The 20,738-nt window shown below is 50.1% G+C and overlaps 1 protein-coding gene across 1 annotated transcript in view; it reads left to right on the top strand.

The window, feature by feature from the left end:
- The window catches only part of IGDCC4 (immunoglobulin superfamily DCC subclass member 4), a gene marked incomplete at both ends in the record, with an annotated part of 95,809 nt that overhangs the window by 49,385 nt on the left and 25,686 nt on the right, over window positions 1-20,738 (top strand). Inside the window, 2 exon segments of the mRNA XM_082321664.1 lie at window positions 888-1,021; window positions 18,067-18,201. Coding sequence (XP_082177790.1) covers window positions 888-1,021; window positions 18,067-18,201 — 269 coding nt within the window.

Genomic DNA, 20,738 nt, shown 5'->3' with positions numbered 1-20,738 from the left:
GAGGCTTGCAATTAAAAATGGATCTCATATATAATTAAAAAGGATCACGTAGGCTTTGTGCCTTGCATTCAAGAATAAAGAGGCTGCCATTTAGGAATCCAGGCAGAAAATGGAGATGCTGACAGCCAGCTCCTACTTTTATGCTAATTGCTAATCATCTGCTTTGTTCAGTAAAATGCAGCAAGGATTGTGTTCATGTTGTGAGCCAAGTAGCCATTTCACTCCATGGAAGTGTTGCCCAGTAGCACCCCATGGGCAAATGGGGGGGATACTGAATGCCCGGCTGTAAGGTTGTCAGCTTGTGAAAGCCAGAACCTCTTGGGAGAACAAAAGTAATCAACACAACCCTGGAATGGTGCAGCTTCAGGCGGTTGTGTCCTAACTGCTTTGGGCCATGAAGGTGTAGCTGTGTATCAGTTGGTCCCTTCACGTACTTGAGGTGCAGCAGGAAAAAGATGATGTTCAGACTTCTTTGCAATGTATTTTTTTCTCTATCTACCAAACCTTTGTGAAAAGCAAATAGTGAAACTGTCTGTAGTGTGTGCAAAGGCACTTGTACTCTTGGAGATGTCTACAAATCTGCACGTGTATGTAGTTGTTTTATACTCTACAGTTGGCTTCTATCAGCAAAGCCTTGTTGGTCTGGTCTCCCAAAAGCAGATCCTACGTTGTGAAAACTCTAGTCCCGCAGATAGGTCTGTACCTGCTGCTTTTTAAGAACCACCACTCGGGTGGCTCAAAGGTTTGTTGATCCCACTCTGCTGTGATTACCAGGGTCTGTACATGATACATCTGCAGGCGAAAAAGAAGGGATGAAAGGGCTTTGAGTTGATGAATAGCTCAGGTAAGGCATAGCCTGTCTCACACTCTTCCTTTTGGTCATTCAGGTTTATAACTCTTCCAAATGGTGTCCTCCAAATCATGGATGTGCGGGAGAGTGATGCTGGGGCTTACCACTGTGTGGCAACCAACGCCGCCCGAAAACGCTACAGCAATGATGCAGTCCTCAGTGTCCTGAAAGGTAAGGTGCAGGCAGGAGCGTGTTGGGCTGGCCACACGTCTGCCAGATAGCCATCGCGTGTGATGGCAAGCTGAGCTGAAATATCAGTGACAATCTCTCCTGCTGGTGTGGCTCTGCACATGGCAGGCTTTGGTTAAAACTTGCAGAGAAGGCATTTTGTTAAAGATTTCTCTTTACTCTGATGGGATAAGCAGGCTGGGTTGGGAGGTATTGCCACCTGGGAGTCACAGCTGGCTGCTCTGCCCAGCCCCAGGACCAGGCAGCCAACAGTAATAATGGGGTTGTTGCTCTCTGCGCCAAGGGATTTTTATTTTTTGCAGGTGGATCATAGCAGCAAGTGGGTTTTAACAGCCCTAGTCTCCTTTATGGTCTGGAGCTCTCAGCAGGGGTCAGGTACCCTGCTTGCACCTCGGGGAAGTGCATGTTCTTGCAATCCTGTCTCCAGTGGCCTTGGATGGCAAGACAAGCAAAGGCTGCCACAGACAGAGGAAGACGCTTGCCCAAGCTAGCAAGAGAAATGGTTGGAGGCTGGAGCGGTTGGCAGGGCTGTGTCTACCCTGGGTTGCCTAGCAGGGTCCAGAGGAGGTTAGACACAGTGACATCCAACTTGCATTCTGTGTCCGTGTTGCTGGCTCTTTGCTGAGCTGTTGGGTAGGCTCCAGAGATCTTTTTGTGGTATTTGGGAACAGCCTCAGCTGGGATTTCTTCTGGTGACACAGACCGTTGGAGCAAGGCTGTGGATGTGAGCTGTCCTTCGCCTCCCAATCCGGGCCTCAATCTCTTAGTGCATTTTTCTCTTAAACCAAGAGCACAGTGGGCAAGTCTGGACATGAGAATGTAGCTGAGAACATAAGTGCGGTGGGGGTCTCCAGGCTCCAGCATCCTTCCCAGCACGCCTGGCTGCCTCCCCAGTGTTGTGTAATCCCCATCCTGCAAGCTGGCAAACTCACCGGGGCTGGGCCTCTGGCTGAGCTGTCCCTTCTCTCGGGACAGTGCCCCCCTGCCACGTCTGTCTCCTGTTCGTGCTGACCCCAGTGTATTTTGTAGGCAGCTTTAACCTTGAAAGCTCTGAAATCCTTCCCGGCCCCTTTTGTCTTTGTTTAGGATTGCGTTGCTTGGCATTCTGCTACCAGTGTATTTTCACAGAGATGGCTTTGCTCTTCATCCATCAGCAGGGAGTGTAATTAACTGTGGAGCCTGAGAATACACCTCTGATCAATGGATTGTGTCGTGGAGGTAATCTGTGTGGAATCTGCAGAGAATTCGTGAGGGGTTGAATGCTCTGTATCTAATTGCCGGCCCCTGCCAGATCCTCTGTGTTCTTAATGAAGCACGGAGGCGAGGGGAGCACTTGCTATGGGCAGTTCCACACTCCAGAGACAGCTCTCATGTTGGGTCTGGTTGGCTATTGATAAGTAGTATTGATCAAGCTACAAAGGTGAATATGCTGTCCTTGGCATCATAACTTGTTCTGCATAATAGTATCTTGTAACTCTGCAATGTTTAATCTGCTTTGCAAATGCAGGCAATGGAAGAGGTTAAATGGGAAGCGTTCCTTCTGGAGCACCAGCCGGCCCGAGCAGATTTCTGCTTGGAGTTCTCACCCAAATCTCGCTTCTGCAGCACCGCACCACCCGCTGGCTGCAAAAACAAATATGCGAGGTTGAGTTTTTCACCAGATTGAGCCGATAGTGATGAAAAACATGCCTGTTAAATCTCGGGGGTTTTTTATAATTGGGGAGAAGTATCTCTGAGACAGATGGGAAACTGCAGTGACCTGTGCAGGCTGCAAACTCCTCCATGAGTGACTGGAGTCACTGAGACTGAGGAGTTTCTTCCTCCATGTTCAGAAGCAGCTGATAGTAGTTGGAGTGAACCGGTCAGGCAGAAATCCTTTGCCAGTTGTAAAAAATAAAACCGAACCAAACCAAAACAAACAAAAAATCCTAGGAAAAACAAAACAAAAGAACAATAGCCTGAAATACAGCTATTCAGTGTTGCTTGACTTGCTTATTTGGAAATTTCAGGGACCAAAGTCCTATGTGTCTCCAGGCAGGAACAACTAAGCTATTTCTTCGCTCCCTGCTGATGGCTAGTGAGTCAGTTGTGCTGGGGTCAGATGGGAGTCCAGTCTTTCAGTCCCGCTGCACTGCCAAGGCTCCTGGAAAAGGTTGGTGCAGTGGGACCTAGTGTGTCCTTACCAGCTGTGCCTGCAGCTGTGGGGTCCCAGTGACAGCACTGGGCAGTGCCGTGTGATGATGACCGAGTCTGTGTGCTCGTGATGGATTTTTGGGGCCGTGCTGGTTATAATGCAAACGCTTCCACTTGCACTGAGTTGCTAGCCCTCAGGCCTGGGAACATCTCGTGTTCGTGCCTCCGCCCCTGACAGCGCTGGATTTGAACTGGCTGTGCATAGCAAAAGAATCCGTTTCCCTATAGCTCTTCTGCCCAGTTGTCCTTTTCCTCCCCCTCTACCCCTCGTTCCTGATACGATGGCTGGGAATTGTTCCATCTCCCTTATTAAAGGCCTTTTCCCAGGAGAGGCAGCAATTAGCACGACCCTCTTCTGTCATATTTGCATGGCCTAAAAACCCCAAAAGTGTCGTTTCCCCTGACGGTGTGACTTCCCCGTCACGTGGGGAAGGCTGCATTGTGTGTCGATGGCTAAACACATGCTGGCCTTGCACAGGCAGGGCAGAGAGCGGCAGTGCACGGTGGTGCTGTAAGCGCTGCAGATGTTTCGGCTGTGCAGACTTCATGGTGCAAATTTCCAGACGTTCCCTGGGGAAGTGGCGTTTTGAGCTGAAAGGGAAGAGAGCAGATGGAGAGCGGGATACAGTCACGCAGCCCTGAAACGGAGCCTGCTGTCGAAAGAGGGATAACTTGGATTTTTCCCTTGGATCTCCACTGCTCCCCGGCGGATGGAGCGCCAAACACATCTGGCAGCTCCGTCCCTTCACCCCTCACCTGGACAGATGAGGAATGAACACTGCAGCCCTGCTGCGCTCTCTGCCAGAAAGGGCATTAGGAGCTGGCTGCAGGATGCTTTTCCCAGGTGCTCCGTCTGTGCATGCTGCCTTTGCTTGGGGTCAGGTCTCCATGGAGCTGTGTCTTGTTTCTTGTAGCTTCTTTTTCTGGAAGCAAGCTCTGGAATTCATCTATAAAGAGTTAATTCTCAGTGTGTTCTGGTCGTGTTCCCAGGTCCTTGGCCTGCACAAGGAAGTGCTGCCATGCTTCATACAGCGGCTCTCAAAGAAGAGTAGCAGAAAGGCTTGGGGAATGTGACGTTGTGTGGTCTGAGCAGGTCACTGCCTATCACTTCACTTTTTCCCCTCCCTGTCATGCACACGCTTGCTCTTCGTGTGTTTTCTTGGGGACAGGGACTACCTCTTGCTATGTGTTTGCCCCACATCTGGTACGCCGTGGCTTGCATCCCCAGTGCAGCACAAACCGTCAGAGTCAACAAAGCGTCGTCCTGGGGGGCAGGACTCTTGGGTTCTCCTTTCCTCTCTGTTGTCGGGCTACAGAGGAGAACCAGTTCCTTAACGCTTTAATTTCTGCCTCTGTAAACAGGGATAATGTAACAGGCTTGGAGTTGCCTTCTTCGAACTGCTGGGTCAGTCTGGAGAGTGATTATGGGCATTTGGTGCTGGAGGTCTGTCTGCTCAGGTGAGCTGGGCATCGAGGTGCACTTGCAGAGGAAGATGCACATATGCACCTGATTGTGGATGTGGGGTTTTTCCTCTTGTGTCCGCTGTACCCTATTCCTGGTCCGTGCATGCAGAGTAGCCACGATTTCTGTGATGCATCACTCTGGTATACGGGTAAAACCTCTGCCTCAGACCAGGCTGGCGAGAATCAGAATGTGCAACAGCCTTCCCCCAGCACCAACAAAACATCTATGCAGCGACGTTCGTGTGGTGGTCTCAACAGTCGTGCTCCACGTGATCCTGTGCCTGTGCTGCAATAAATGCAGGAACGGGGAGAACAAACGGATCAGGGCGATGGGCATGGGTACAGCAGGGCTGAGGTCTGGGCGGAGCAGGCCACTGAAGAGTCTTCCAGCAGATGAGCACGTCCCCCGTGAGTTGGGATTTAGTACTGTGTTATTAGAGATGACAGTGCGAGATTGCCGTTGGCAGAACATCATTTACGTTGACAGTTGTAGCAGCTTGCTGCAGCAGTGTCCCAAGAAATGTATTTTTCAGCCAAATATTTGTATGAAATATGATAACAGGGACAGAGCTTGGAGGCAGCTGAAACACCTTCAAGTTTTTTGTGCTTTTGGTGTTTGTATTGCGGTGGCTCGCACGTACCAAGGGAGAGCCTGGCTCTGGGTGCTGGGACCTGGGTGGCTCCCGCTCCAAAGGGCTGAGGGAGAATACAGCTATTGAACGGGATGAGCTTTGGGGATGGAGGGGAAGGTGGTGACGAAGTGAGCAGCACTCGCAGTTGGCCACCACCTCGCAGAAACAGACGTGCTGTTACCACAAGTGGATTTTCAGTCCCTGCATGTGCGAATGACGTGCTGGATGCTGGCTTGGCGCTCAGCCTGAGCCCTGACGACACGTGCTGTGCTCCCCTCGCAGCTTTGAACACGGATACCGTGCAATCTAGGGACAGCGCAGTTTGGACTCGGATCAGTGCTGCTCCAGTCTGACCTCCCTGACCGCAGCCGGGCGTTGATCCTGTTGTGTGCTGCCGTTGATGGAGAAAGGCAGCGTTAACCAAAGTGGGGTGATGGTCCCACCTGGTTGGGGTGGTCTTCCTCTGGCAGGAACACACGCGGCAGAGGCAGCAGGGCCCTGCGGTGTTGTCGGGGGAGAGCTACCCACAGCTGCGTTTGTGGGCACAGGAGACTGCTTAAGGCTGTGCTGCTGGGAGGCAAGAGGGTCATGGAAATGTGTAGGGAGAGAAAACATGGGGTGGAATAAGGCAGCTGTATTTTTACTGTGAGTTGTTGGCTTAACCAGCAAGTGATGCTTCACCTCTGGAGAAGGAGGCATCCCAGTTCCAGCCTGCAGTCGCTGTGTCCCCATTCCTTGTGCCTCTTCTGCTGGGCACAGACCTCTGTCACTTTTCCCTCTCTTCTTTTAGCATCCTGTTTTTCTTTGACCTCTGCTCTCTCGCTTTACTAGCCGTTAAGCAGGGAACTGCCCTCCACTTGACATCCCAAAAGCTTGGCCATGAGGTCTCTCTTTATGTGGGTTTTGAAGCTCCAGTTGCCTTGGCTAAAGGTATCTGAAGCTGTTTGCATAATGCATCTGCTGGGTTGTGAAAAATGCTCTTGCTCCTCCTCTGTGGCAGAGGATGCTAAGCGAACCATGGTAAGTGTGAATTCAGAGAATGGTAAGATCAAGGAGGAGATACACAGCATTTCTAGCTTAATAAATAGATCTTTAAAGCTAGACGTGACCTTCTGCCTAACATGAGCTGTAAACTTCCACTCCATCTCCCTTTTACTGAGCCTAGCAACGCTAGTGATTTCAAGCATGCATGGAACAGGACTGAGACCACAGATTTTGGGTGAAACTTGTGAAGGGCTGGTGCAGACATGCGTCAGGCACCCACCCAAACACACAGCTCTCTCCGTGACTGGAGTTCGTACGGGGCCAGCATGCATCACACCACTCATATCGCCGAGGGAAAGCTTCTCGTAGCTCAAGTGTCAGCAGCCTGTTCCCGGGAGCCGGAGGGGGAGTTTCAGCTCAGCTGTCTGTGAAGTTTGGTGGGGCTATGATATGCTACGCTCCTGACAGCTCTAGCAGCCTGCGGTGACAGAGGGTTTGATACAAAATTCAGAGCCCTCACCTCCCATTAAGCAGAACAGCTAAGCCTGGGGTTGGCACCGAAGTGAGTGGCAACAGAGGTGTCAGGGATAATAGAGCAGAACAAGGGATGTACGGCTGGGAACAGGTGAGCTGCTTCCAGGTCCGGAGGGGAAACCGGTCTCTCCCACAGGCAGCCTTGGCTGTGCATTGTGTTTGGAGCTGTCAGGTATGGCCAGGCTCATGTGTTACAGGCAGCTCTGCCTCCGACTCCTGAAGATCAGGGATGGCTGGATTCAGGGGTGGTTTGCGGTCCCCCGGTGTTCTCCACGTGCATCTCTTATTAATCCAGATCTTGTGCGCTTTTGAGGCTTCCTGAAATAAAGTGGTGGTTGGTAAGGCTCTGACTGAAGCAGGGTTTAAGCGGCAGTTTCCATTCAGCTCTCCTCCCAGAGTCTTTTGGTGCTGGTGTAACCCTGTGGTGCAGCAGCACATCTGCACTGCAGGGATCATACCTGGCCTCTCCCCGGGGGTATCGAACAGGCTGTGCCTGCACAGCGAGGCTGGAAGGGAGCTAAGAATAGAGATCATAATTAGGTCACCAGCTTGCAATGGGCTGCGGGACAGGAAGGTTGATGTGCTTGGGTTCCTGATGGCACTTGTTAATTATTAATCGTCTGTGTTACAGCAGAGCCTCAGTAGCTCTCTGAGGTTGAAAGCTAGCAGTGCCCTACGGCGCTTACAGCATCCTAACAGCTGGAGTGAGGATGTTGCAAGTGTCCAGAGGCATAGCAAAGCTCACGGTCCTGTTGCTTTAGACATGGGACAGACATATGGAGGCTTCTCCCTGTCTCAGAGACCCACCAGTATCTACAGGCCTGGTGGTGCTAAGCAACAAGAATGGGGTGAGTTGGTCCAGATCACAGCGGAGGCTGAATCAGGAGCTGAGCCGTGCTGCTCTGAGCCCTCGCTTGGATATCTCGGATGCCAGGGATCGCTCAGGACACAGCTGGGAGTTTGCCTTCAGTAACTGAGAGATGCTCTTGCCTAATGCTGTTTCCAGTGCGACCAAGGGGCGATGCCACATGGATTGTGGACGAGAAGGAGGAGAAGAGAAGAACGATGGGATAAGGAGGGGCAGGTGGTGTTACCAAACACTGTGTCATCAGGCACAGCCTTAGATCGGGGCTCTCTGCAGCACTCAGCAAGTGTCCAGCCGAAGGGCTTTGACAGAATCTGTGGATATCACATGGAAAGCCAGCTTTCCTTCCAGACTTTTCCTAGAAAAACAGATTTGCAGCATTGTCCTGAGTTAATGCAGATGCATCCATCTGCTTTTAGTTCTTCCTTCCAAGTTGGCAGTCTTCGTTTGCTGCCAGACTGTGTTACTGTAGGCTCCCAGCATGTTGTGTGTTTGAAGCGTAGCTTGTAGGAAGCATTCTGCGTACCTGGCATCAGGGAGACCACGCTACGAGGTGGCTTCCCACAATGTTTCTCTTTTCAAAGCTGTGTGTGACAGTAATGTGAACGGCCATCTCTGGCAGACGGAATGGGGCAAAGCAGAAGCCCTGGTCACAAAGAAAGCAGGTTGTGTCCTTCTGCACAGCCCAGGGCCTCCAACCTGTTCCCTCTCTGCTGTTGCTAGATGTACATGAATTGCAAATAGATCTGATGTTGCAAATAAATCTGAATTGCAAATAGATCTGATGAAATAGGTGTCAGCCCCTGGGAAACATCAGCCTCTGAGCACAAGGAGGAAGTTACTGGAGTGAAACGGCTCCGGTCACTGAGGCAAGGTGAGGCAGCTGAGTGAGGAGGAGTGTCACGGCTTGTCACCTGTGAGCCAAAAGGGTCTTCTGTTGACTATGTCTCATTTCTGTGCAACAGGTAACAGAGTACCTTTACCTGCCTTACAGCTTTTTTCTTGGGCATTTCTCCTGCATCATCCTGGAAGGTGATGTGCTGGCCTAGGAAGAGGACAGAGAGAGCTGGTGTAATGATGGTAAAGAAGTGTGGGAATGTTCCCACTGAATCCCAGAGGCTGGCAAGCTTAGGTCCCCAGGGCCGTTTGGTGTTTACTGATTTGGGGGGGTGTCTATATTTAAATCTCTGATACTGTGGCTTTTGTTAAGGATCTTTGATGCTTTCTGCCTATTACTTTTGCACTTTCACTTCTGTGAGTTAGCTATGTTACGAACTCTGAGCAGGTGGAGTCACGGCAATGCCAGGAGATGTGCGCACAGCGGCGCAGTGAGTTAGTGGCAGAGACCAGAGGAAAGACTCCTGGCCCTGCTGGGAAGCTTGGACATCGTCTTGGCTGGTCAGGGCTGAGACACTGTGCTGGAGCTGTGTGGAGGATTGGTGCCCAGCAGCCAGGCAGGTTGGAGGACTGGACTGGAGCAGCACGGGTCGCATCAAGGATGGGGTCTGGCTCTGCCCTTTGTGCTGCTGAGAGCGGCGTGTTGCAGTAGCATCAGTGTTGTCAGCCGTGGGGACGTGCCTGGTGTAGTGTGGTGGTTCCTGTTGTGGTGATAGCTTTGCAAAGCATCCTCTTGCAGCCCTTCGCTTTCTTGTCTGTGTTTCTGGCAGCTGCTGGGGAATGGCTGGGCCTTGCAGTGCTTTAAGGTCTCAGCATGAGTAACATAAGTTGTCTGGGTCTTAGGGTTTGGGCGGGGAAGGCTGCTCTGCCATTCTCCAAACTGCTTCAGAGACACTGAGGTACCTCTGCTTCTTTCTTCACTTCTTTTTGTTGGCCTCATCTGACCTAAAGGCTTAACTCCCTACTGTACACTGAGTGACTTTCCTTCAAGGCGTTTGTTTGCACTAAGATCTGTGAAAATGTGCCAAGAATGGCTAAAGGCTGGTTAATTACACAACAGTGACAATGATGCTCCAACATGGTCCTTCTGATAGGGTTGGGTTTCCTATTGCCTCTGCCGCATTCCAGCTCCTGGTCTGCTTCTGCCTCCCAGAAACTCTGTGATGTTTCTGCAGGCTTCTGAGGATTCAGGTGCATGGCCTGAGGTCTTCAACCTCTCGGCTACCTTGGGCCTGCGGCAGAAAACCACGAGAGCCCTAATTCTCGTAAGCAGCAGCAGCTCTCTGTGCCATGGGGCTGCAGGGCTGCATGGCCGCGGCTGTCGGCGCGGCACCTCCTGTTTATTTTGCCTGGCTCCCGCTCGGAGCGCTGCAAATGTAGGCGCTTCCAAGCGCTCGCTGGGGAAGCGAGCAGGAATTCGTTGTGCAGTCTGGCTGGCTCCCATCCCTTTTGGCGTGATGAAGAGCAGTTCCAAATGCGTGTACGCAAACAGAGAGCCAATGTTGACAGCTTTACAGGAGGTGGAGTGGTGGGCAAAGCACACTCCGACTGCTTTGCAGCAGAGCTAAACATTCCCTGGACATGTAAAACTCCATACCCTGAAGGTTCAAGGGTTTGGGGTGGGGGAAGAGCCCCCTAAAAATCCAAGGCAGTTCCTGGAAACCTGCCACTGCTCAGCCTCTTTCGGGGCTTCTGGTTACATATAGTTCAGGGTGTCAACTTGTGGCTGAGCTAGTACATTAAAGGATTTAATTTCTGAGCTGAAATCTGTCAGCTGTGTAAAGAAGTCAAGGGGAATGAAAGAGGACTGCCTGATGGCCCCTCTGCCTGTCTGGACTGGGATCCGTGTGCTCCCCAGGCTTCCAGACATAGGACATAGAGCTGGGGAAAACGTTTAACGGGCTGCTGCTCAAGCCAAGTGAAGAGCAGCTCCTCCTGCCACGCTCGGCACGTAACACGCTCCGTGGAGAGACCCCAGAAGCTGTGGCAGGTGCTGGTCTGAGGAGTGTGTCCAGGTAGTAAGTGAACACTCCTCATCCAAACTCATTAATATCTTTTTTTTTTTTTTTAAATCATAGAAGTGTATTTCATCTATTAAATTTTCCATTTTGCGTGTACGTATATGCAGACATTAAAGAAGCAGGTTTTGTGCCTGCTATTAGTAGTGTAGGTTGCAGCGTGTATTTTAGGATCTATTTGCTGATTGTTGGGGATTTTGCGATAGTAGTTTGAGATACAACTGCTATACGTGGAGGTCTTAATAGCGCTAAGAAAGTGATTGAACTTCTGTGTTTTAATCATTTATGCCTGTTTGTTTGTGTGCTGCTTTAAAGATGACAAACGATGTGTAGCTGCTCCGCTGCAGCACTAATTTACTAAGTAGGAAGAGAGACTTTGTCCCCATGCCAAATCGTGGAGATAAGTTCTTCCCTGTTCAGCTTTTCAATTAAATCTTTGCATTGATGAATGTGTAACTGCTTACAAAATGTTTTGAGGATGTGAAGTAAAAAGACAGTACAAAACTGATTTACTGAGCTCATTTATATTATTGGGCAGAAAAAAAATGTTATGTGTCACTACTGCAATAAAAGCCAGGCTCCTTTTCAGCCTCCCTTCCAAGTTGACTTGTGCGCTGACCCAGGCACACTGCAGCTGCCTGAAAAGGGAAAGAAAGGAGCATTTCTAATGTCAGAGGCTATGGGCACTGGTGCTGCCGCATGGCACCGGGACAACTTTTGCAGTCCCAGTAGCCAAGCGTGGTCAGTGCTGGGGTTTCTGTTGAGGCACGCATCTAAAAGCTCCTGCAAGTCTTCTGAATCAAAGCCTAATCCTCTGTAGAGGAAGAGTTTTCAATGCTGAGAACCATCAAAACAGTACCAAATGTTTAGTGAATTGAGTCTCTAATCTTGTAGCCAAAAGTCATCCCTCCCCAGCTTCAGCGACGGAGGAAAACAGAACTTGGATCCGAACTGCCACCGAGACCGGTATAGCAAAGGTGGAAGAAAAACCCAAAAAAGCAAATGGCAACTTTCAGAAAGGGTGTGTGGTTGCGAGAGCTGCATTTGGGGAGAACAGGAGGCAGTGTTCCACTTGCGATACTTTGGGGAGGCCTGAATTGTGGGGTGTTGGAAGGGCAGCACTCAACATCTCTAGCCACTTCTGAAAAATCACTGGTGCTGGTCCTCTCTTGGCTGCTTTGCTTTCCTGTTTGCAAAGCTGTGCATTGCTGTGTTCAGATGAGAACAGTTACAAAAGAAGAAATGCTTGTCGCTAAGCATGCTCAGGTTTGAGATCTGACATTGTTTATATGCCACCAAAGCAGATGTGCCAAAGTGTTAGGATACAGTTAGGCAAGGGTCCTGTCTAGAGATTTTACATGCTAGTTATCTCCTGCCCTGGGTCTAGCCCAGAAGTAGAAATAAACTGTAGATAAATTTCCAGGCAAGTGTAAAGGGAGGAGGAAGGCAGGTGTGGAGGATGTTTTTTCTCCTCCGTGGTTGCTGTCAGCTTTCTCCCTGAACGGTCCAGGAGGTCTGTGAGTTGTCTGAGAAAAGGGAGAGTGCTAGGGTGTGGGAGTAGGACATGCTCTGCAAACACAGCGCCTGCATTTTTGAAGGTGTGTGCTTTGCAATGGGTAATTTGCTCCTTTATTGTCTGCAGAATAACAGCAGTGACAGCATTGACTTTCTCTAATGAACAGCTGCTCAGTGCTAGAATCTATTCCCGGGGGAGGCTCGCGGGGATGAATAAGGTTTCATGCTCCTCCTCCAGAGAGGGTGAGAAAGTTCGCGGAACAGAAGATTGTTGCTTGATTGTTGGATATCTCCAAATCTTGAACTGCTGACAGCTGAGGGCTGAATGTGTCACCATGCAAGTCATGTTTAACCTTCTAGCACTTTCGCTGAGGCAGGGTGTTTATGGAGTCGGGAGAGAGGTGTTAGTTCCCATCCAAGAAGTCATCCTCTTGTCACTGCAAACAACCGTCACAAATTGGCTGAACAAAAAACATTTTCCTCCTGTTGCACTGCCTGAATTCTTTGCTGATACTCTGCACTAACAAGAGCAGGGAGGCAGGAGAGGATGGCTGATGAATTATGGATGCATTAGAGGCAGGCTCAAGTTGTAAACTCTTGGAGTTTGAAATCACTCGTGCATGTTATAACTCAAGCTATAACTTCAAATAAACATTTTGAGCTTTGTCCCAAGCAGCACCCCATGGTGCCTCCCTTCACATCCCTGCTTACAGTTCCCCTTTGCTTTGAAACGATACAGATTGGATTTTTAGAGGTTAGGCAGCCTGTGTGCTGAGATCCGTCTGGCATGGTCGCTTGCTGCCTCAAGGTTCCCTGTGCTCCCCTCCACACCTCCTTTTGGATTTATACTACACTTGATCACAAGCAATTTGTTGTATTTCCTCTGTGCCTGCCCACCACCTGGCCCTGCAACCCAGCTCCAGACGCCGAGAGGCGCCCGTGAGAGGAAAGGTGCGAAAAAGTGGAGCACCCGAATTCGGCCTGACTTTCCTGTCTCGTGATACGAAAGTGGAAAAGCACGTAAACTGAGAAGTCTGCTGTAGGGAGTCATTCATAAACAATAAAACCTGACGGAATATTGTGAAATATTCCTGCAGGCTCGCAGGAAGCCTTGTCTCTTGCTCTGTGACGGCACCCTTGCCATCTCCCTCTGCAAACACAAGCATGTGCACAGGTCGACGAACCATGCAGGAGAAGAGCCTTCATCTCTTAACTCTTTTCAGTGCCCAGAGGATTTCTCTCAGTCCTAGTGCACTGCTCCGAGTCATCCCAGAGCTGCATTTGGCACCCTCCAGGTGGTTTTTTTTTCAGTAAAAGAGGGTAAAATTGATCCATCTGATTCAGAACAGCAAAAAGTCCACAAAGGCCATCAGTGACAGCGAGTTTTGATATGAATGCACGGGTTGTGCCTTGGGCTGTGCAAAGCTTTTGCCTAGAGCAGCTTTGCTGCTTGGAGAGACAAAACAAAGCTGGGGGGGGGAAGAAATCTCAAAGATGAAGTTTTAAATAGCAGCACTGTGAAAGCTTTTAGTGCCACAGAACGGGCAGCGTGGCGCAGGTGCATTCAGTGACCTGTTTTGTTCAGGCAGTGAAAGATGTCTTGGAAACTGCAGCTCTTTTTTCCTTTGGTTCTGACAATATTCCCTCTTGACCTGAAATTATCTTAATGGCAGCAGAGACAAAAAACTCACGTTGGTTTTACTCTTTGATGTTTGTTGGAATCCCCTGTGTGGAGGTTTTCCTGGTAAGCTTTGTACTGTTGTTGGGAACTCTTCAAACCAAATGAAACCTTAGCAGTTTCGTAGCGGTTAACCTGCGATCCACCCTATCCAACCAGGCTATTGAGATAGCAGGTGAACAATGTACTCTAAAGGGGGCTTCGTTTAAAGAGGAGCTTGACTTGTAGACTCGCTCTGACAGACCCACAGTGAAATACAAAGCTGGCGAGAAATGCGTTTGTGTGTGCAGGAGGTGCATGGGGCATTCATCCATGCACACACCCAGGAATGCACTGGGAAAGCAAGCAAAACTGATTGGTTTTGTAATAGAATTTCAATAATAATCAGCAACAAACAGGCATGGGGTCTGGGCTAATATGTTTTCCCAGTAGTTTTTCAAGGCTGAAACCAGAGTTTTGGCCGAGCGAGAAGGAAGCAGAAATGGATGTTTGAGCTACAGATCCCTGTGGCTGTTGCTGCTCTTGGTTGTCAGAGAGACCTTGAGTTGTGCCCTTGGATTGGACTGTCAGGAAGCCCCAGTATCGGTTCTCTTTATACCTTCTGCAGAGTAAGTATGGAGCTAGTAAGTAGTTAGTCGTCAGCCCTTTTGGGTCGCCAGGCCTGGTTTCTGCTGGCTGGTTACCCGGCCACCAGCAAGCTCCTTGCTCTTTCTCTTCCCGAGCACCCAGGGTGTGGGACAGGCAGCACCAGAGGGAAGGGCGGCACGTGGTGCTGCTGCGGGACTGCTCCGGGTGAGGGTGGTGAAGCGTTTTGTCAGTCCTTCCCCAGCCAGGAGAAATGCAAGGCCTCAAGGAAAGGTGAAGCTATAGGCTGTGCCTTTACAGCAGCGCTTCACGGTGGCTCTGCTAGACTAGGAGATTGCAGGGCTGATGGCTCCTGGGGTCGTTTCAGAGTGAGGGTTTGTGCAGCTCATAAAATTCCTTTCCTAGTGACTGACAGCACTACAAGGCAGCTGTTGAGGGACCGAGTGATATGGGACAAGTGCCTGCACATGAAGTTTCTATAACCTGTAAGGTGCCTTTGCCAGCCAGCGCCTGGGGCCATGCACCTGAACGTGACAGACGAGGGTTTAAGTCAGGTTTGAGGAGCTTTCCCTCTTCCTCTGCCCTAAGCTTGGTAGAGAAAGCTGCTTGGAAATCTGGCAGGGAATATATTGCCATCTGGCTGGTGGTTTTTGTTTTGTGTTTTTTTTTTTTTTTTTTTTTCCTCTAGACTTATTTTTTTCCCCTAGACTTATTTTTTTCCCCCAGAACTGCAGAAAAAGTCAGCTTTATGCACACAGACGGGTTTCAGCCATGTCCTGCCCAGCAGGTGTGCTGGCAACCGGCGGTGTTGGGTAAAGAAACTCACTCCCGCAGCAGGCTGGAAGTCTGTCCCCGTATACTCCTGCTCCCAGGACCTGGCTGCTGCCCTGTTCATTTTCATCAAAAGCTGCCATGGCCCCACGATGGGTAATGGGTCTCCAGGGTGGGCAGATGAGGCTCGCTGAGCCCTGCGCAGGGTGAGCCGGGTCTGAGGCTGTGGTCTGTGGAGATGTGCGACCACGTCCAGCCATGCTGCCGGCCCCTCGGCAGATAGCAACTCCTCACCTGGCTCCTTTGCCCCTCTTTCCCCAGCTCACTCTTAAAACCAACCTCATCACAACTTGTTGGGTTCTCCAGTGTCTTCCCAGCACTGTGGCCTTCCCTGTAATGGCTGCTATAAAAGCCTTTTCTTTTGCTTCTGGTGCTTTCCTCATATGTTTCCTTCCAAATCATGGCTGGAAAGCTCCTTCTCCTTGTTCTTTCTCTGATGTTGCCTCATCCCTCTCTGCTCTATGGGGTAGAGAAAGGGTAGAGGCCTTGCATTAGCAAGGTGCTGAGCAGCTTCAGCCATCCAGCCGGGTCTCGCTGGAGTCCCTGCACTCAGTTGTTTTGCAGGACTAATGATTACTCGTGGATTTTAGTGCTTTGTTGAACTGGAGCTGGAGTTAAAAGAAAGCTGCTGTTCCAAAGAGCCTTGCGTTTCTCTGATCCTTCAGCCTACGTGCCCGTTGTGGAAGCTCTCATGCCTGCTTTTGCATTAAGCCCATTTTCTGTCTCGGTAGTTCTCAAGCCCAGCCTTGGCACCGCAGTTAAGAGCGGCCAGGACTTTGATCTGTTTGTCAACGAGGCCTCTGAATTCATAGTTTGATGTGATTTCTTCTTGTCCCTGTTCTCTCCCCCAAGTTGTCCTGCTGCGGCTGGACGTGATGGCTGCGAGGCTGGAAGTGTCTGTAGGCATGAACGATGTGAACAGCTAATGTACGTGAACGTAGCAAAGCCCTGGCCAGCCCACACCCTGCTGTAAGCACAAAAGGAGATCGTGTGTGCCTGTCCACACCAGGCCCTCTGTGTAGAGGAGGATAACTGGCTTGGCTTTTCCTTCGTGCCCCATGGCAGCTCTTGGTGCTGGTGTTTGCCCAGGGCTGGGGTTGCAGTTTAGTGTGGTCCAGCCGTTGCCCCAGGTAGGGGACGCGGGCGCTCCTCGGTCTCTGCTTCCATCTGCTGGACAAGCACTGGCTCCTGCTCTCTCCCATATTCCTTCAGTGCCTTGGGGATTTTACCAGCTCCTTTTAAACTGTCCTCACGTAATGCTACAGATGGGAATCCCTTTCACGCATGTATGAACTGCAAGAAAATGTCAGTGTTGAACCAGCTCTCTTTGGCAAGACTTCTGTGCTAGAGTAAATGGCAGCGAGCCTGGAGATGGGCTGAGCGCAGCGCGTTGGGTGCAGCGATGTGGAGCCTCCTGCCATGCAGGCAGGCCAGCGTGCTGAGGCCAAAGCTTCTCTGGTTTATATTCACAAGAAAATCAAGTGTGGACGAGTGTTGTTTGGATGTCACATGAATGACCAGTGTGGGTCAGGCCAGAGGTCCAGCCATTGCAGTGCCATCTCCAAAAGTGACCACAGGAGATGCTAGAGGGAAGCATGTAAAAAAATCTGAGCGGGGAGGACATGGTGCTTTCCTCAGACATCTCCCTCGCCATCTGAGAGTCAGGGATGTGGGAACATCTTGGGCTGGGGACTTGCAGCGAGACCTTTGTGTTTAACAGTCCCGGTAAACGTGTCCTTCATGAGCTTGTCTGAACCTCTTGGGTTTTGAACTCTGCAGCACCTTGAGACAGTGAGTTTGTACTGTGCAAAAAGGTCCTGCTTTTACTTGTTTGAGACCTGCTGCCAACAACTTTCTCTGCTAGGTCACGGGAGCACCTGGAGGAGGCCTAAGAATTACTTGTACTATGTGACTCCTTTGCAGTTATTTCTCCCTTCCTGAGGACAACAACAAAAGCATCCCTCAGAGTTAGGCATATTTGGGAGAGCTGGAAGAACAGGGTTGCTACTGTTGAGGGTCGTGAACAGTCTGGACTGCTCAAGAGTGCTCCGGTTGTTTTCATCTGACAACAGAAATTTGGCTGCTGCAAAGGCATTTCCTTAACCTTCCCTTAACCTCTGCTCAGCAGTGGGCAGACACAGGCAGAAGGTTCATTTCAAGCAAAAAATCCCCATCCCGTTCTCAAGACTTAGTGCAATGCAGCCTATAGATCTTCCTGTAAATGTTGCTTGATTTACGTGTTGGCTGTTCGGCTGTGCATGTATAAGCTAAATAGCGCTCTCTCCTCTAGATGTGTAATGGCTGATTTAGTCTTTGTGCTGTCAGGTGAAGGCCTGGACGCAGAGGCTTGGCCTCTCTGTTGCAGTTTACAGTGCAGTGTCTGGATGTTAGAATTTCTTTAACCAAGTTACGAGATTCTTTCTGAGCTGTTACAGTGCCTTGGCAAAGGGTGTGTTGTGTTGCTGTTGCTCTGTTTGAGGATAGCAGTGTCTTGTTCCATCTAATTAACGAACATCCATTTAGCAACATTCGATGAAGGTGCTGGGTTGAAACTATTAATTTTCCATGTGAAAATCCTGGTATTAATTTTCACTAGGGCCAGCATGATTAGAGTGCATCTGCAGGACGCCCCTCTGTTCATTTCTTTAGCAAAAATGTTGCAGTCATGTAAAAGCAAGATCTCCTTTTCTCCTCCAACTAGGCGTGAGCCATTACCACATATGAGACTACCTGGGGAAGCACAGCCGGGGCGTCTGGGCTCTGCATTCTGTGCTTTTCTGAGGACTTTGCAATTTGGAAGAACAGACTTTTCCTTTTATTTTTGACATTAGGTTCCCAGCCAGCAGGAGGAGATGTCACCATTGTCGCCGCTCCGGAGAACACCACGGTGGTGGCCGGGGAGAGCGTGGTGATGGAGTGCATGGCGGCTGCCGATCCCACCCCCTTCGTCTCCTGGATACGACAGGGTGAGCGTGAGGGACAGAATTAAGCTTTTGTCGTCAAGAGGAACCTATGGACGCTTTATTTTAAAAATCTATTAAAAGGCAGAAAAATCTGTGGGACAGGAAGGGTGCTTGTTACATCGGTACCTAATGACGCAGGTGGTGTGGCAATGTAGGGTGTCCTTGCTAAACTGGAATTACTAATTAAATCTAGAAGGTTATAAAGCACGCAGTTCACTTTATAGTTGTTTGACCTGTGAAATATATGAAGTTCTAGTGCCTGGATGCCTTTTGATCTAAATTAGTCATCCTCATTGTATGAGCTTGAGCAGCGAAGGTCATGAGATGAGGTCAGGTCTATGGCATTCCTCCGGGAACTCAGAGGTTAGTGGGGATTCTGTGGAATCTGCCACTGCATTGGGGAAATAACTTGTATTATCTTGCAGGATTATAAAACATGATAAGATCTGTTAATCATTGGAGTGGCTGGGAGTGTTGCTGGGAGGTTTTTATTCTCTCGTCAGATTGGTAATGGAAGGATCGAGAAGACGCTTAGGTCTCATCAGAGGGTGTACGAATGAGCCAGCCTGGCGTACGTTACCCAGGGCTGATAGCCTCCGTCGTAAGTAGGATGCTAGTGTCACTTCACCAAGTGTCACATCCATCAGATGTGTTTCAGAGGCTCTGACCGAAGACGTTCTCAGCTGAGGAGTCAAATCTCCCCCAGAAAAGGCTCTCAGTCATTTTCATAAATCCAGGTCACAATTTAAGACTCCTCTCCCCTGCAACCATTTGTTGTGGTTGGTCTTCAGCCCAGACTTGTCCACAGGCAGTGATTTTAGTGTATACAAATATTTCCTCTTCCCCACAAAAAAGGAGCAAAAAAAATAAAAAATCTCAGAGGACACAACTTTGGAAATCAAATCAGCAAGGATTAAATCTTCTGACAGAAATGTTCCTGGTTTATCCTGTGCACTTCACAATTAAAAATACTCAGCTTTGCCATGCTAGATTACTTATTCATTGTTTTACTGAGGGCTGCTGATGCCCGTAGTAGAGTAGATATTATTAATTATCACTATGAAAGTTTTTTGGATGAGGGGAAGAGGAGGGAGAAAGGTTGGTGAAACAGTTCCTTGCATGCTTATTTTGAAGTGTTTGCTTGGTCCCCCTCTGCTTCCCAGTGTGGACTCTTCAAATTAGAAAAGATGGATTAATTGTGCTAGCAGTTCTCTGTTATACAAGCACGTTTCTTTCCAGGACTTTGTTAAGGAGCAGGCTGGGTTACTGGACAATTAGTCATGTAGGTAACACCAAGGATTGTACCTCCAGGTTGCCAGTTTGGCTCTTGCCAGCCGTGGTGGTGTCAGCTAATTGCTACCATCTGGAGTCAGATTTTCAAACTGCTCCAGCGCAAATGGGGTGCGCAGATTTTCTCCTCTTGAGTGTGCAGCCACTGAACTGTGAGGCCATCTGAAGACCCCCAAAATGGATGGAGGGGGCAGAGGATCTGATCTCAGCTGCATTCCCTGCTGATGGTGCTAAGTAGGTGCAGCTGCTCACAGCAGAGGTGGAGAGCTTGCTTCTGTCTCAAGGTACAGGCTCAGCTGAATCTGTGAGAGGCAAAGGCAGGCGAGTACTGAGTTTTTGCTGTCTGAAGGACATTAGTGCTTCTGCAGGAGGAGGGGGACAAGGTCTGGTGTTGCGCAGTACTGCACAAGCCAGCTGGTCTCCCGACCCACTAACTCATGCCAACTGCTCACCATGGGTTCCTGACCTCCCACCCGAGCCTTTCCGTGGCCAGACCGTGCTTGCCCATACTCTGTCCCCAGCTCTTGGCTTTGCTCCCCCACACTCGTTCAGAGGCACCAACGCCGTGGTCCCCATGTTTCTCACATCAGAGCAGTGCTGAGAATAAGCTGTGCTCAGTACCAGCCTACTGCCTTGTCCATGACGTGCTGAGAAGCCTAGGGCTATTTGAAGTTGTAGGACAGCTCAGCTTCTGGCCAGGGGGCCAGAGCCACCCTTTCCTCTTTCTCTACTCAGCAGTACTGAGCATTTAGCCAGGAGAATGGGGAGAGGGCAGCTCACAGCCCACGTCTCTGACCCAAGCACCAGAGCCCCACGGAGAACCTGGTGTCTTCCTGATATCTCCCAGGTCAGGAGCCAAGCTGGGGGCAAAGAATGAATCAGGAAGCTCAGGAAATTTGGGTTCGTGTCTAGGACCCAGAGGAGGGAAGAACCCCTGAGTTGTTGGTGATTCAGCGCTGTTGCTGATGTTTCCATTAACGAGCAAGGGGAGGAGGCGTGTGTGTTCGTGCATGGGGGTCAGCAGGCGGATCCAGCAGCTTTTCCAAAATGTGTGTTAGCATAGCTTTCCCTTGAACGTGCTATTCCTAGGGGGTCTCATTGCAGGCACACCCTAGGCATCAGAGACTATTTTGATCCAAACCAGAACTTTTTCGGTTATTACAGGCTAAACGAAACCTTGGGCCAATGGTGGCTTGGGCTGGCTGACGCTCGATCAAGCACTGAGGAGCGTCCTAGCGGGAATCCTCCTC

The sequence above is a fragment of the Platalea leucorodia genome (genome assembly GCF_965183815.1).
Source record: "Platalea leucorodia genome assembly, chromosome: 9".
Lineage (NCBI taxonomy): Eukaryota > Metazoa > Chordata > Aves > Pelecaniformes > Threskiornithidae > Platalea > Platalea leucorodia.
The sequence above is the reverse complement of the archived record's forward strand: the minus strand, read 5'-3'. Positions and strand labels throughout refer to the sequence as shown.